Here is a 16,609-nt window from a genome sequence, read left to right as displayed (position 1 = left end):
ATCTTTCAAAGTTTTAAAATATTTTTAATCTCTTAAAAACTACGAAAATTCATAAATATCTATTAAACTGACTGGAATTGATCCTGAAATTGTTTTAAAATCTTCTGGATGCGTTTAAAAAAATGTTGAAAATCTTTTGTAATATCTTAAAATTTTAATCATTATTCTCTTAAAACTAATCTTTCGAATTAAAGAACAAACCCAACAAAAAACATGAATTATTAATGAAAAATTTGATAGTTGATCCTACTTTATTACAAAAAGATTTGTATTTTTAATAAAAAACAGTTGATATAAACCAATAAAGACAAATTCTCAACAAAATAGTTGAATCCTGTCTCAAAAAAGATTTATTTTTAACCAGTTATGTTTTTAACGATAAAATATGAAACATTGTATCAATGAAACGAATTTTCTACAAAACAGTTTAATTTTCAACCCAAAAACATGAATTTTCTACAAAAAGTTAATTTTTTAAAAATAACTGAATTTTCCAGCAAAAACTTTAAATTTCTGATAAAATTAGTTTTTGATTAATAAAGACCAATTTTTAAACCAAAAAGACCAATTTTCCACAAAATAGTTGAATTATCAGCGAAGAAATATTTTAATTTCAAACCAAACATTTGCAATTTTTAATAAAGATATTAAATTTTTACCAAAATTAGTGAATTTTCATACAAAATAAAAATTTCAAATGACTCTTAATTTTGATTTTTTGTTTGTCCTGAGGTGATTAAATATCATTTTCCTAGGTTTCTTAGAAAAATGCAAAACGGTTTTTAAAGATTCCAGATATATAGAAAAAGTGACTAGAAGATTTCTGAGAAGTTTTTATTTTGCATTAATTTACAAAATTGTAGGAAAAATGTTAGGAGTTTAAAATATATTTAGATCCTTTTGACGCTTAGAAAAAATTTAAGAATATTTTAAAAATTCTTTTTGAATCTCCCTGATTTATTTTTGGCAATTTTGGAACCCTTTTGTAATATTTTATAATCTTTTTAAATATTATTTTTAAATCAATTTAAAAAAATAAAAAATCACTTTAAATATTCTTCTATACTTTTTGTACTTTTAAAACTCTTAAGCATCTCTTAAACTTATTCGAAATTTTTCTAAAATTTTGCTTTGAATTTCTACATCCTTTTCCGAAATTTTTGGAACTCGGCTAAAATTACCTTCATTTTTGTTAAATATTTTCTTTAAAATAATTTTCCAATGCAAAAATTAATTAAAATCCCTGGAATCTTGAGAAAAAAATGTTATTATCATCAAACAACAGTTGGGAGTCTTAAGCTCATTGCAAATAAAATTTGGGGAGAAAGTGTATAAAAAATGCAAGATTAAATCCCTGAACTTGTTGTGAATGTCGAGGTCTTCATCTATATTGAAAAACCGTTCATCGCAAAAGGTTACAACGCGGTGAGCCGCCGACAGCGACAAAGGCCACTAATGAATTTATTCAAATCTCAGGTTTCCGCACTTCAATTGTAATCAATTTTCGAATTCCTAATTGACCCGGAAGCAAGTCATCAGGAAACCTCTATTTTTATCTATAAACCATTAATTATAAATTCATTAATTGATCAAAAAAGGAAATCAGGGTCCCTTTTACAAAAAAGTATCATTTATCACTTTCCAGTTTTTATTTATTATTTTCTATATCCATTAGAATTGTAATAGCTTGATTACAGTATCGTGACTCAATAATATGTTATTATTTCCAGTTTTTGAAAACATGCAGAATATTTCATAACAGCAAAGAAAACACAATTTTTTGTCGCATTTTTCTTATCGAAGAAAAATGTGAAATCATACATGTGGCAAAAATAGTATTTTACTTTTTAATCTTCTCGATGACATATCAATGTAAATAGTACATTTATGAATACGCAATACATAATACATAGTTAAAATTGCAAAAACACTCACTCAAAAATCATTCATTTCTACTGAGAAAGCAATCGTTTTAAAAGATGAATCTGTGAATATTGCTGACTGAATCAAACAGTCACTTGAGAATGACTGATTTTCAGTCAATATACATGATTGATTTAGTTCCTATTATTACATAGTACAATTATTTTTAAGTAAATATTTTTCATTAAATTCCTACATTTCAATAATTGATTAGAATTAATCATAAGTAACTGATTAACACATTGAAAATTAAGAATCACGTCAATCAAAATGACTAACTCAATGAGTGAAAAGTATTGAATCTATCATTCAAGATGATTGGCTTATTTAGTAAATGTTACTGATTATATCATTCGATATGACTGATTTAATCAATGAACGTTACAGCTTAGAACACTAAAAATGATTGAGATGGTCAGTGGACGTTATTGCTTAGATAAATTCGTATTTATTGGTGGAAAATAAATCTTCTTGGTTCAAAATAAATCTTTTTGGTGAAATTAAACGGTTTTGTAGTTTAAATAATAACTATATTCTTTGTTGACAATTCATCTATTTGGGTAAAAATCCCAGATACTAATTGGTTGAAAGTTGAACTACGTTGTTAAAAATTACTGTTTTTTAGTTTAAGTTTCATGATTTTAGTTGAGAACTTAACCCCACGTTTGAAAATTTAATTATTTATTGAAAATTAATTTATTTAGCTGAAAATTTAACTATTCCATTTTCCGTTTAAAATTGGTATTTTTTAGTTCAAAATTCAACTACATTGCTCCAATTTGATTATTTTCGTAGAAAATTCATCTCAACTAGTAGAAAATAAATCTTTTTGGTCCAAAATTCGTCTTTTTGATTTGAAGAATCATCGCTTTTGCTGGAAATGTCATCGTTTTTAGTTAAAAATGCAACCGAATATTCAAAATCTGTTTCGGTTAAAACAGCAAATATTACATTTTTTGTTAAAAACTCATCTTTTTCTATTTGAAAATTTACTGTTTGGTTTAAAGTAGAATTTTTTACTCAATATTCCTTCTTGTTCTGTTTGAAAATTTAACAGTTTGGTTTAAATACTTTGTTAAAACATGATTCTTTTGGTTAACGATGTATTATTCTAGTCAAATATGTACCTTTTCGTTGAAAATGTAATTATTTTGTTGAAAATTCTTTTTTTTTTTTGTTTCAAAATTATTCTTTTTTAGTTATATTTCAACTTTTTCTTTAAGATTCCAATTATTTTGTTGAAAATTCTTCTCTTTTTTATTACTTTTCTGAAGTTGAAGATTCATCTTTTTGGTTAAAAATTATTATATTAGTTGAAAAGTAATTTTCTTAATTGCAAATTCAAATGTTTGGTAGAAAATTCAAGTATTTTATTTGAAAATTAAACATCTTTGTTAATTTGATTTAAATTACTATGTTTAGTTGAAAAATCTTGTATTTTGTTAACAATTTATATTTTAGATCAAAATTTATTTTGATAATTGAAAATTGAGAAACTGTTTCTTAAACTTTTTGGTAGAAAGTTAGTTTTTTTCTATTAAAAATTAATCTAATTTGTTGAAAATCAATTTATTTGGTTGAAAATTCGTTTTCCTCAATTGAATCGTAATCAATTAAAATTCAATTTTTGGATGCCAATTGATACTTTTTAATTGAAAATTCATCTGTTTGACGGCAATTTCATGTATTTTGTTTTTTTAAATTCATCTACTTGGTAAAAAGTTGAATTCTTTGTCAAGATCAGTTTTCTTTTGGTCAAAATTTACCTCTATTGTAGTTGAAAATTCTTTTATATTGTTAAAAATTCGTTTTTTTACTCAAGCTTATACTATTTTCTTCAAAATTCTTTTTTTTTACCTTAAAAATTTACTTTGTTAATTGAAAATTGAACTATTCATAATTTCTTCCTAATTCCTCACTCATTCGTAATTGCTTTCTTATAATTGCTCGGCTTTGTTTTGAAGTCACTTTCTAATTAGTTTTATTCCAAATTAGAATTTTGCGGTTGCACTTATTGTTGTTCTTTATCTCGTAGGCTTCAATTATGAGTTAATTAGACTCAGACGAATCTCTCGACAGCATGTGTGATAATTGTGCAACCGTTCATATGAAGTTGAGTTTATCCTGAGAAAGGATCATCCTAAAAGGGGCGATATCAGCAAAATGAATATCATCACTGAAAAGATCTGCACTGATGAAAAAAAGTCCTCTGATCATGAGATCAGCATGAACTCTGCACCTTTGCTACATCTCACAAAAATGGCACCTGTTGACATCGAATTCACGGATCTTACGTATTCGGTGCCCACTGGCAGAAAAGGTATGTCCAATTTTTATTAATTACCCAGTGGGCAAAAAGTTTGGCGACATCTTTACGACATCGTTACGATATCTTCACGACAACTTTACGACATCCTACATATGTCCATGTCGTTAAAGTGTCTTTACGATATCGTAAATAAGTCGTATGATCTGACGATGTCTTTACGATATCGCAAAGACACCGAAACGACATGGACATAGGATGTCGTAAACATGTCGTAAAGATGTCGTAACGATGTCGTAAAGACGTCTCACCAACTGGCCCGATAAAAGTCTTTTATGCCAGCCCTAAAGGCCATTGCACCCAATTTTTATGAAAGAGTTAAAAGCATTTTAAAGATTTCTATATTTTTAAAAAATTCATAAAATTTCCAACGTATTTAATTATTTTACGAAACTGATTAAATTCAACTTTAATGCCCGCAAAGATGTGATAATTCTATAAAAGCATTAAAACCTGTACATTTGAAATTAGTTTTATCTGGTTAAAACCCATAGCATAACAAACGAGACCTTAAAAAATTAGTAATATTCCTGATTGGGCATTTAAAAATTAAGAAACTTCTTAACAAATATTTTTGAATTAAACTTTTGAAACTAAACAAATTTTGTTTCAAGGTTTTAAAAATTAAACTTTTCAGAATTGAGCATTCAAAATTATGATTTTAAATTTAAACTACAGATATTTTCAAGATGATACAAATTATTAAGAGGCATCATATCATGTAGTATCAAATTACATTCAAAATGATTGGATAGATTATATTATTGAAAAAATTATATTTCTGTACCAAAAAAAACATTCACTGTTATTTTCACGGGTCAACATTAAAGAATTATAAGTATTGTAACCCTTCAAAGTTAAATTATTTCCTAAAATGTTGAAAATTATATCATTTCTGATTGGAAGCTTTATAAATAATGAATTAAAGGTTATAAATAATTACAAACTTCGTTGAAAATTAAAGTATTTTAAAATTAGGTTTAAAAAACTAAGTCGTTAAAAATAAATCATTTTTAAATTATACATCACGCTTTTCTAAATGTACTAAAATAAAAATAAATACATTGAAAATCAATTATATTAAATTTTTAATTATTGGTATCAATTAAAAAGGTTTATCAGGGTAGTCGTGGTTTAGGGAAAACCTGCAAATAAGGGAAAGGTAAAGGATTTTGAAATAATAAATTTAAAATATTTGAGTTTTGATTTGAAATTGTTTTACTGCGTTTATAAAATTTAAATTTTTTGTTGAAAGTTCATCTTGTGGGTTGAAAATACAACTACTGTGGTAGAAAATTAACTTTATGTTATAAATTTATACTTTTTTGTGTTGAAAAGTGAAATAAAATCTGCATTGGTTGAAAATTCAACTATTTTTTGAAAATTCTTCTTTGAGGTGTTTTGTGAAAAAGGAATCTTTTTTGGTCAAAAATTTAACTGTGTTGTTAAGAAATTTTTTTAGTTAAAACTTAATTTTTTACTGAAATTACATATTTGGTTGACAATTCAACTATGTATTTGATTGTAAATGCAACTGTTTGGTTAAACATGATTTTTATCCCTTGAAAATTCAACTACTAGTTTTAAAATGCACTTTCTTTGGTTAAAGTTCAATCTTTTTCGTTTGAAAATCCGACCATTTGGTTCAAAAACCCTATTGTAGGATGAAAGTCCACATATTTGTTTAAAATAAAACTATTTGGTTGAAAATTTTGTCTCCTAAAAAATGCAATTATTTTGTTGAAAATTCACCTTTATAGGTCGAAAATTCAGATATTTGATTAAAATTCAACTATTTGATTGAAAATGGAACTAAGCATTGAATTGTAAATGCAAACCTTCGGTTAAAAATTCTGTTTGTTGTTAACAATTCAACTTCTCGGTTGAAAATGCAATTGTTTTTGGTTGAAGTTTAATTTTTTTTTTTTTTGAAAATTCGACTGTCTTGTGAAAAGTTCAAAATCATTTGATTGAAAATTCGATTTTCTTTGTTGATGTTTAATTTTTTTTGTTTAAAAATTTAATTTTGTGCGTTAAAAATTCAACTATTTGTTTGCAAATGCAACTGTTTTCCTAAAAATTACTTTTTTGTTTTTTGTAAAATGAAATGTTAAAAATTATTTGGCTGAAAATTCGATTTTCTCGGTTGATCTTTAATCTTTTCTCTTAGAAAATTTGAAAATTTGGTTGAAAATAATATTTTGAGGATTTAAAAAATCAACTTTTAGTTTGCAAATGCAACTGTTTGCTCAAAAATACGTTTTTTGCTGTTGTAAATTCAAATATTTGTTTGAAAATATATCATTCGGATATTTACAAAAAATTAATTTTTCGTAGAAAATGTATCCCCTTGTGTTTAAAAATTAAGTGTTTTCTAAAATATTCAAATATTTAACTTGAAAATTCAATTGTTTTTATTTGAAGTTCAATCTTTTTTAATAGACATTTTTATCCTAGACGTCGACAGTGCGCGCGTGCCAGAATTTTACGTCATTTCCGTCTTTTTCGAACAGTTTTGTGTCGAAATGTATGGAAAAAGACTGTGAATAAAAATAACAACTAAAAATAAATGTGTCAATAAATGAGAGTTTAATGGCAAAATTTTTTAACTATATTCAGAAAAAACTGCGAAAAAAGTGCGAAAAGTGTGGCGAGCAAGCCCATTATTTACATCTGTTAACATCTGTCATCTTCAAAAAAATATTTAAAAATTCGGCAAAAATCACGGAAGATGATGTTCCAGGAGCAAAATTAGTGCACAAATGGGTGGAAGAACACAGTGTTAAACAGCTTAAATGATGCCTGAAATATAGGAAACGATCTTTAAAAGGACAAAAAGTGATTTGGTAGAAAGATTAGCTGAGGTTGTGTTTGACAGGTATTAATATTTTCTTTCTTTGCTAACATTTACTTGCATATTAAATGAAGCATTGTTATTTGGGTTTCGAACCTCCTAAATGTTTTGATAAAAATAAAATCTATTTAATACTTTAATTTGAGCACGCAAAATATTATATTTATTTATTTATTACCAGTTTATATGAAAGAAGAAAAATTTATTAGTACATTCCTTACAAAACCTCAACTAACCTTTCCACTAAATCACGTTTTTTCCCTTTTAATGGTCGTTTTCTACATTCATTCATCGTTTTCTACACCGATTCAGCTGCTCAATACTGTGCTCTTCTACTGATTCGGCAACTAATTTTGCACCTGGAACATCATCTTCCGTGAGTTTTGCTGAATTTTTTAGCATTTTTTAGAAGATGACAGGTGCCAATGGATGTAAATAATGGCCTTGGTCGCCGCACTATTTGTACTTTTTTCGCCGTTTTTCTTTAAATAAACTTAAAAATGTTCTACCTTTAAAATCTCTGCTATTTACAACTTTATTTTTTGTTGTTATTTTTATTAACAATATTTTCCATACATTTAGACACAACACTGATCGAAAAATACGGAAATGACGTAAAATTCCGGCATGTGCGCACTGCCGACGTCTAGGATAAAAGGGTCAATTAAAAATTCGAGAATTTCTTTGAAAATTTATCTGTTTACGTTCAAAATGCAACTGTGTGGTTAAGATAATTTTGTGGTTGAAAATACAAGCATTTTGTTAAAATGCAACAATTTGGTTGAAATTTAAATTATTTTGTTGAAATTTAAAACATTTCATAAAAAACTAAATTTTTGGTGAAAAATGTAACTGTTTTGTTTAACATTCGTCTATGGACAGAAAATTCGACCTTTTAGATTGAAAATTCATCTTGTTTGGTCAAAATAAATAAATAAATTTTAAATGTTCAAATTATAATCTGAAATTGTTTTATTCATTTTATGAAAGCAATAAAAGATTATATGTTTAAACATTAATGTTCAGGGAAAATGGCCAAGGAAAAATCAGGAAAAAGTTCGGAAACTTTGAAAATGAAGTTTTGTGGCCACCCTGTTTAAAAGGATTTCAACGGGTTTAACGTGAAAGTGAAAACTCACATTAGGTAATATTTACAAAGAAAATTTACTAAGTTTTGCGAAAATTCATAAATTTTAAAAATACTTAGAATTTTATGATATCCATACCTAGATTACCTTTACCTGCTAGTAGCTAAAATCTTTTTAAAGAAACATTTGTTCTGTGAAGCAATAGGTCGGTTTGATTGCGAAAATTCCAAATGAAATTTTTTTAATAAAGTCAATAAATCCTTTCATTTTCATATGACTTTAATGCAGATGTATCATTCTCATTCTCTTTGACCTGAGATAATCCATTTCATATTTTTCCTCATTGCATGCGCCTTAAAAAATACACACTGGAAATTAGCTCGTCATCAATCATGTGATAGCATTATACTACAAAGAATATTCTGAATTTCGGAACAGAATTTCAGAAAACAGTTTACAATTTTTCTTGCAAAAATGTGGAACAATTTAACATTATATTGATTGGAGAATCTACTTAATTCTTAATTTTTTAATAAGATAGAAATGTCTTTCTTCCAATGTAGAATGGTTTTTAAAATTGGAATACGAAATACAATCAATTTCGTTGCATGTAATATGTATAGAATGTTAAAATTAATAATTAATATAACCATAATAAGATAATACGATTTTTTAATTATATGTATGATACAATTTGTTCAAATTGACTTTAAACAAAACAAGTTCATCAAACGAATGATACTGCCAATAAATAAGTAATATAATCTATAAAGTGTTTAAACTATGTAATAATTATCAATGACTCTGTGTTGTGTAGTCTACCCGTTTTCCTACTAATGCAAATTTTCTGACATAATATGCAAATCAATATTATAATTCATTAACTCTTTATGAGCTAATCAAAGGATCAAAGTTATATATTGCGTCATGCTAATGATACAGGAATGTAAATCATAACCATACAAGACCTCATACAAAAAACAATATGTAATTTCCCTAATAAACATGTAATAAGAGCAAATTTTATTTTATCACCTTTAGATAATTAACTCATTTACTAATTAGAAAAAAATCTGCCGTAAAGGACGGAATGCGGAAAAATTGCATATCGCGAATCATTATTATCTGCAAAATAAATTATTTTAAAGACTAAATGTGAAATATGGCAGTCAATTTATTAGATAAATTAACCAAACTTTGTGAGTATAAAGATTGTGCCCATGCACAAATGTTCCATAAGATTGAAAGATATTAATTGATACTTGAAAAAAGTCCGTATAATAGAATTTTCAACAACAACAACAACAAAAACGCTAAATAAAAAGTCGTATGCAGATTATAATTTTATTCCAGTGATCATAAAACTGACAATCAATATTTTTTTAAGATTTTACATATTAATGAGGAGGAAATAAATTAGCAATTTGCCTCCGTTAGGAAAAGAAGTGTTAAAAACGAAATGAATGCAAACTTGTTTAAGGATAGCTTTCATCATGTTCGATAAATATTTATTTTTTGAATTTATACATAACATAATTAATTATTTTAAAGCATGCAGACTATGTTTTGATTACTTTTATCGGCTTATTGGAGAAGCGTTTTTACAATAATTATTCTATAAGTTTGAATGATAATAATTGAAAATTGGAGAAATCCGTCAATGAAATACTTTCAAAAAGTCGACTGTAAATTACAACTTTATTTTAACGTTGTTCTACTATTTTATTGTATTGTTTAAAGGTATGAATATATAAATAGAAGTGTTTTTTAATAAAGGATGTAGTTCAATAAATTAGTCTGATAAATCATTTTTTTTCATAAAAAAAAAACAAATAGACATTTTCAGGATAGGATTAAAAAAACGGGGCCATCATCGGCTTTCAAAAATAAGCATAAGTGTGGCAAAAAAAACAAAAATAATAAATGAGTATATTTTAGGTCAGCTAAATGTCTTTTTATTACTCTAAAATATCAATTTTTATATCAAACAAAAATATTATTTATTACACTAATTCATTGAACTAATTGCTTTGATTAAAACCCAGCGTTCCCGAAACAAAGAAAGGTACACAAAAAGTATTCAGACAAAAGCTTACTCATTTAAAAAAGTCTTGCTTAAATAGCTTTTACACACAATATTTATATTTACACAATAATATTTATAATTATATTTACACAATATTTTATGCAAACACCTACCTTTTTTATTTTTTCTCGTATTTATTTTACAGTTTATGCTTATGTAAGGAAGGCGTCCTTTTAGTTTCTTGGGAGCTTAAACACTTTTGAGGAAGGTATATTTTTTAAATTTAATTGTTTATTTTACGGAGTTGGCAGACTGCCGGTACCAGCAAAAAATTTCCTTGCCGGTACCAGCAAAAAAGTTTTCTGTCGATACCAGCAATAAATTTCTCTGCCGGGGCCGGTAAAAAAACACATTTTAAGCATACCGAAGAGACTGTCTGGCATATTAGAGTAATTTTATGTGATTTAGGAGGTATTTTGTTATAAGGGGTCAACCCCGTATCCCTTTTCAAAGTCTCGTAAGCGCGGAAAGGGATCCCTGTGTCATGTCACATAAAAAAAGTTGGTCAAGCCCATACTCCTTTCCAACATCTCCTCGGAGCAGGAAGGCATCTGTTTGACTGGTCACAGAAATAATGTTCGTCAAACACCTTCCCCTATGTGATGTCCCAGGATGTCTTGAGCTCACACATTTTTCTTTTATAAATATATATGTATAATATCTATGGATGCAGAAAGAATATAAGTTACTCGACTAATAATTATAGTTCCACTTTATATGTTCTATGTGTGTGTGTGTTTCCTAACATAAATGTCACCCAAACTACCAATTTCATTGTAGATTCTTCCATATTAATATACTCAATCATAGCACAAAGAATGTTTTAGGTACTGGAGAATATTCCCAGGGAACTTTGGGACGTTTGAGAGCATTCTTCACAAATCGCTGGCTTTTTCCGTTTCCTTTCATTCCATCTGTTTCCAACCTTCAATCAGACGTAGCCGTAGTTCTTTAAAATCCTGTAAATTACTCAGGACTATTTTACCCAAAATCTTGAGGGCGGTAAACGTTAAGACGAACATCGTTTGCAACTAAAGTCTCATTGGAAAATATAGCAATAAATTTCATAACAAGCCAGCCTAAGCTCGAAGGATTAACGGACTTCCAAAATCCTTTCGAGTTGGGAAAATTTTCGTTCGCAGTTGCCCCCGACCCTCAAAAGCAAACAAATCAGTAAAATCTCAATATTGGGTTTTTCGGCAAAGAATCTCTCTCTCTGAAAAATTACTCGACACGTCATACCTTGCCTCCCTTCTACTATAACCCTTGTTCCTACCACCTATACCTAATTGTCTCCACCCCATTGGGCCAGATTGAAAGAGTGGGGTTGATGCTCCTCGGGAATCTTTTGGGTCCTTTGCGAATTTTCTCGAGTGGCAAGTTAGTCTCTTTTCGAAATTCTTACTTGAATATTCTCTCCTACTTTGGGAGCAGACTAGACTTTAATAATTCTAAGTGCGGGTTTGTAGGTTCAACCTTTCGGAATTCGCAGAACCTTAGAGTCTGAAAACACGTTTATCGAATAACGGAGTAAATTCCTGTAAATCTAACTTTCGATAAGAAACTCAAGTCGCTCTCAAATTTTATTAATTTAAATTATATAATACTGTGACATAGTTATTTTCTCTGTGCCAAACTACCACCAATTCTCTTGGGTGACAACGAAAATTGTTCTGTAAGTAATTATGTCAAAATATATCTGATTATGTAACCGATCATCATTTATCTCTTCAATTTCTGACCTATAAACATCATAACTCCTTGTCCTATTGTTCCTTTTGTTGTCATTTTATTTGATAAATAAGAAAGAAAAGGAAGGTGGGTTTGAACCCTTTAGATCTGGCAAGTCTCACGTTTCCTAGTCTCTTAGCCGCTCGAGGAGCTTGGATATTATTTTAAATTATAAGGAGGAATGAAAATTTCTCACCCCTTTCGTCGTCACGATTAACCCCGTGATGTTACATAGAAAACAATGGTGACAGCGGTGGGATACGCTTAACTACTTGCTTTTCTTTAAGTCGTTTATCCAAAACTAAACCCAAAAATAATACCTTTCCATATTTTTGAAATTATTATTTGTTGCATTTTTGTGTATGATTTTATGTAAATTAATTTTTGCGAAACTTATGTATTTTTCCACTTCATTGAATTTTCCGTTCACCTACAATATTTGGGTTCCGATAAAAGTTTCGAAAGTTCTTTTTCATTTGGAATTGATGTAAATCATAAAAAAAAAACCACGTCAGATCAGTGAAAACCGTTTTTGAAAATATAATTTTTTCCAGTCAAAATAGATTTTTCAACTTTTATCGACTTTTGATGTTAGACAAATTTTCGTCATAAAAAATATTATAAAATTAAGTTGGAATTTTATTCTCTCCTTCTGCAATTTCTCCTGCGCGCCAGTTCGAAAAAAACAGTGATTAAAATTTAATTTTCATTCACTTTAAATCGATTTTTGTAGTTTAATTGATTTTTCCCAATTAGACTAGTATTTTGGTCGAGTCAAATCACGTTACCTGACTGCACATGGTCAATGAAAGTTATTTTCTGACATGTTTATCTGGATATAACTTTGTGTTTATTTTTATTATATGATTTTTAAATACTGATTTTGAATATAATTGTATTTATTAAAAAATTTTGCAACCGTTAATCTCGAAATCGAAAATGGCCCCTCCAGAACCCCACACACAGTATCTCGCCCTTCAAAGTGCTCTTTCGGGTGTACCTATATTCGACGGATACAAGCCTTCTCTCAGGTCCTTCGTCTACGATGTAGAAAACGGGAAAGGCTTTCTTCCAGCTGAAAGTAATGAGGCACTTGTTGTTCGCGGTATTATTGCCAAATTGAAAGGAGCCGCGAAAGATTGCGTTGATGGATGCACGTTCGGAAAAATCGAAGATCTGATTAAACACCTAAGGTCGCATTTTTCCAAGGGTTGCGATTTTAAATCATATCATCAGGAATTGTCTAAGCTTGTCATGTTATCAGACGAAACAATTCAGGAATACGGAGCACGTGCTCAGTATTTAGTGCGCGCCGCGAAAGCTATCTTGGCTGATCAAGGTCACTCCGCCGAAACTATAAAGCAGTTAATGGATGCACTGAATCCAATTGATTGTTTTATAGAAGGGTTACCCGGTGAGCTAGAAATGTGTGTATCGGTTAAGAAGCCTGTTGACTTGGAAACCGCAATCGAATATGCTCGTAAAGAAGATCGTCGTGCGTTAAATCGAAGAAAGACGCGAGAAATAGCCGTGCATTATTCCCGACGTGATTTATCGCCCGAAATTCGGAGTGTCTCTTACAGGCGTAACGAATCGCAAGATATTTCCCCAGATTATCACTATTCTAGAGACTCTTGGGGAAAGGAAAATCGTGATTACCATGAACGCCAATATCGCCCGAATCGCGTTGATGATAATCGGTACACCCAAAAATCGAGTGCATACTATCCAGACTCATATAACCATTATCATAGTCCTGGAAGGCGCGAACACTATCAACGCTCTCCCTCTCCTGTTCAACAAAGATCCACATATACGGAATTTAGAAACTTCGATTCACGTCAGTATGAACCTAACCATCGAGCAAATCGCGATAATCACCCCGTTTACATTTTAGACCGTAATCACGCTTACCATCCAGTTTCAAAAGCAACATCTAGCGAAAATCGCGAATCAAGGCCGAAGAATGTCACGTGGAGTGATCGATTTAAGTCCGACGCGAAGCGAGACTTATTTTGCGTTTTCTGCAATGACGTCGGGCATGAAACCACACGATGTAGAAACCCCGCGAATACATTTCGACCATCTGCTTTCGGTCGAACACGTACTCCCTCTCCTTCGTACCGTCGTACAACTGAATTCACTAGAGACAACGCTTCCGAGTCTTTCAACTCCCAGAGCGCTCGCTGCAAGACCTCGATGGCGAGCGCGCCGACGATGAGTGCCAGGGTTGCGGTGGTCGCTACGCAGTCCGATGCCAAGCATGTTATTCCCGCTGCCCAGTTGTCAAAATTGACGTTCAGAAACTGAAGGGTGGCAAAGGAGTATTTCTTGTGGATACGGACTGCGTAAATTTTTAGGCAGGTATGACGAAGAACCGTTTAGAACCAACTTGCAAATACCGGTATTAACCCTTAAAGCGCGAACTCGTCACGTCGTTCCCATCGAGGTCTTGAATAAAGAGTCCACTGAGGGTTTTCTGCCGCTTATTGATGCGGGAGAGGGCATTCTCATGGGTAACGCAGCAGTTGTTAATGAGAATGGTCACTGCTGCGCAATGACGATAAACGTCGGTTACGAAGACGTTAACGTGCAGATAGCTCCTCAGAGAATCGAACCATACGAAGTTTATAACCGCGATCCGGAACTAGAGTCACCTTCGGAATCTGAGGAAGAACTCGAATACATGATTAAAAACGATCCGGTGCCCGATTATCCACACGACAACGGACAAGGCGAATTTGCGAGTTAGTCCAACTAAATAAATTAAACCCTGATGAGAAAGAAAGCGTCATTAGGCTCATAGAGGAGTTTCCGTACTTGTTCTCTATCCCGGCCATAGACGATGTGCCTATGGTAACAAGACAGTATCGCTACCCGCCGATCCACAAGGAAGAGATAAGGAAACAAGTGGGGAAACTACTCGAGGTTGGAGTTATTAAGGATTCAAACTCTTCTTACAATTCGCCACTGTGGATTGTTCCCAAAAAGGCAGATGCTAATGGGAATCGACAATGGCGAATGGTAATTGTCTTCAGGGCCCTGAATGCGAAAACCGTCGGAGATGCGTACCCTCTTTCGACTATCACGGAAATACTTGATAATTTGGGCAAGGCGAAGTATTTTTCTGTCCTTGATCTTGCCAGCGGCTTCTATCAGATTCCAATGAATCCCGTTGATGGACCAAAGACAGCCTTCTCTACTTATCGTGGTCACTACGAGTACCTTAGAATGCCTTTCAGCCTCAAAGTTGCACCGGCCACGTTCCAACGCCTGATGGATCGAGTGTTGACGGGATTGCAGGATACAGAGCTGTTCGTCTACCTCGACGATATAGTCATCTTCACGGCTTCCATCGAGGAGCATTCAGGTAGAGCGAGACGTTTGTTTTCACGCCTAGCAGCCTCAGGTCTTCGTCTCCAACCGGAAAAATGTGCCTTCCTTTCAACAAAGGTAAAATATCTAGGTCACATAATCACTGAGAATGGAGTAGTCCTGATCCTGATAAGATCAAGGCCGTGCAAAATTTTCGGGTACCGAAAAATCCGAAAAAACATGAGAGAGTTTCTGGGATTAGGCGGATATTATAGGAAGTTTATTGCAGACTTCGCAGATCAAACTAAACCATTATCAGACTTGCTAAACAAAACCCGTGCATTCCACTGGGGCGAGGAGCAGTAGCGAAGGTTCGATGATATGAAAGACGTTCTCACTCACTCGCCTATCCTTTAATTTCCCCATTTTGAACAACCCTTTATTCTAACGACCGACTCATCCGATTACGCGATCGGTGCCGTTCTAAGTCAGGGGAAATTAGGGCAAGATTTACCCGTGGCTTACGCGTCGCGTTTGCTTAACAAAGCTGAGCAAAACTATTCGACCACTGAAAGAGAGTGTCTAGCTGTTGTTGAGTTTGTTCGGCACTTTAGGCATTATTTATACGGAAAGAATTTTATGGTGATCACAGATCATCAGGCTCTGAGATGGCTTCCCTCAGTAAAAGATCCATCTTCGAGACTAATGCGCTGGAGATTTAAACTGCGCGATTTTCAGTATGAAATTGTCTACAAGTCCGGCGAAACAAACAAAAACGCGGACGCGCTCTCTCGGAATCCGCCGGAGAAGAGCGACGCTTGCGCGGTACACGAGATAAGAATCTTGCCTTTGAACCTCGTGTCTGAACGAAGGAAGCCGGAAAGACCTAGAAAAAACTCCAGCAAAAGCGAGGAAACAACTCAATGCGATGAGTCAGAAACAGGATCGCGTCAAGCAGGAATTGCGGCAACGTTTGGTCACGAAATCAATCGAGGCCGAAACCTAATTGTAAAGAATCTTTGGTCAGACAGCAGCGTAGTCTCGCGTATTCTCCGTCGGATTCGGAATCGGCACCAGACTTGAGACCCTGACGGCGAATTTCGCGCAAACAAATGCTTCGATACGAGATTGACGACGATTACGTTCCCCCAATATCCGTCCGACGACAGCCTATGTCCATTGAGAGCTTATTTGAGGAAGAACCCTCTTCTAACTCTTCTCCGATCGAGATGGTCGTCGAGGTCGACCCAGCGGCTCTACAAGAGCAGTCCCCAGATTCTGATGAA

The 16,609-nt window shown here is 31.9% G+C and overlaps 1 protein-coding gene across 2 annotated transcripts in view; it reads left to right on the top strand.

The window, feature by feature from the left end:
- The first annotated feature begins 3,951 nt into the window (after positions 1-3,951).
- The window catches only part of LOC117179046 (ATP-binding cassette sub-family G member 1-like), a 62,154-nt gene continuing 49,496 nt past the window's right edge, over positions 3,952-16,609 (top strand). Inside the window, exons 1-2 of one of the 2 annotated variants that reach the window (XM_033370668.1) lie at positions 4,128-4,243; positions 10,423-10,485. Coding sequence is in view for 1 of the 2 variants with exons in the window: in XM_033370667.1 (XP_033226558.1) it covers positions 4,087-4,243 (157 nt within the window). In the remaining variant the exon portion in view is untranslated. Of the gene's footprint in view, positions 4,244-10,422; positions 10,486-16,609 lie in introns of both variants that reach the window. The other variant, XM_033370667.1, reaches the window with a different exon arrangement.

Source organism: Belonocnema kinseyi, chromosome 8, assembly GCF_010883055.1.
Source record: "Belonocnema kinseyi isolate 2016_QV_RU_SX_M_011 chromosome 8, B_treatae_v1, whole genome shotgun sequence".
NCBI lineage: Eukaryota > Metazoa > Arthropoda > Insecta > Hymenoptera > Cynipidae > Belonocnema > Belonocnema kinseyi.
Note: the sequence above shows the minus strand (reverse complement) of the source record. Positions and strands in the feature narration are given on the sequence as shown.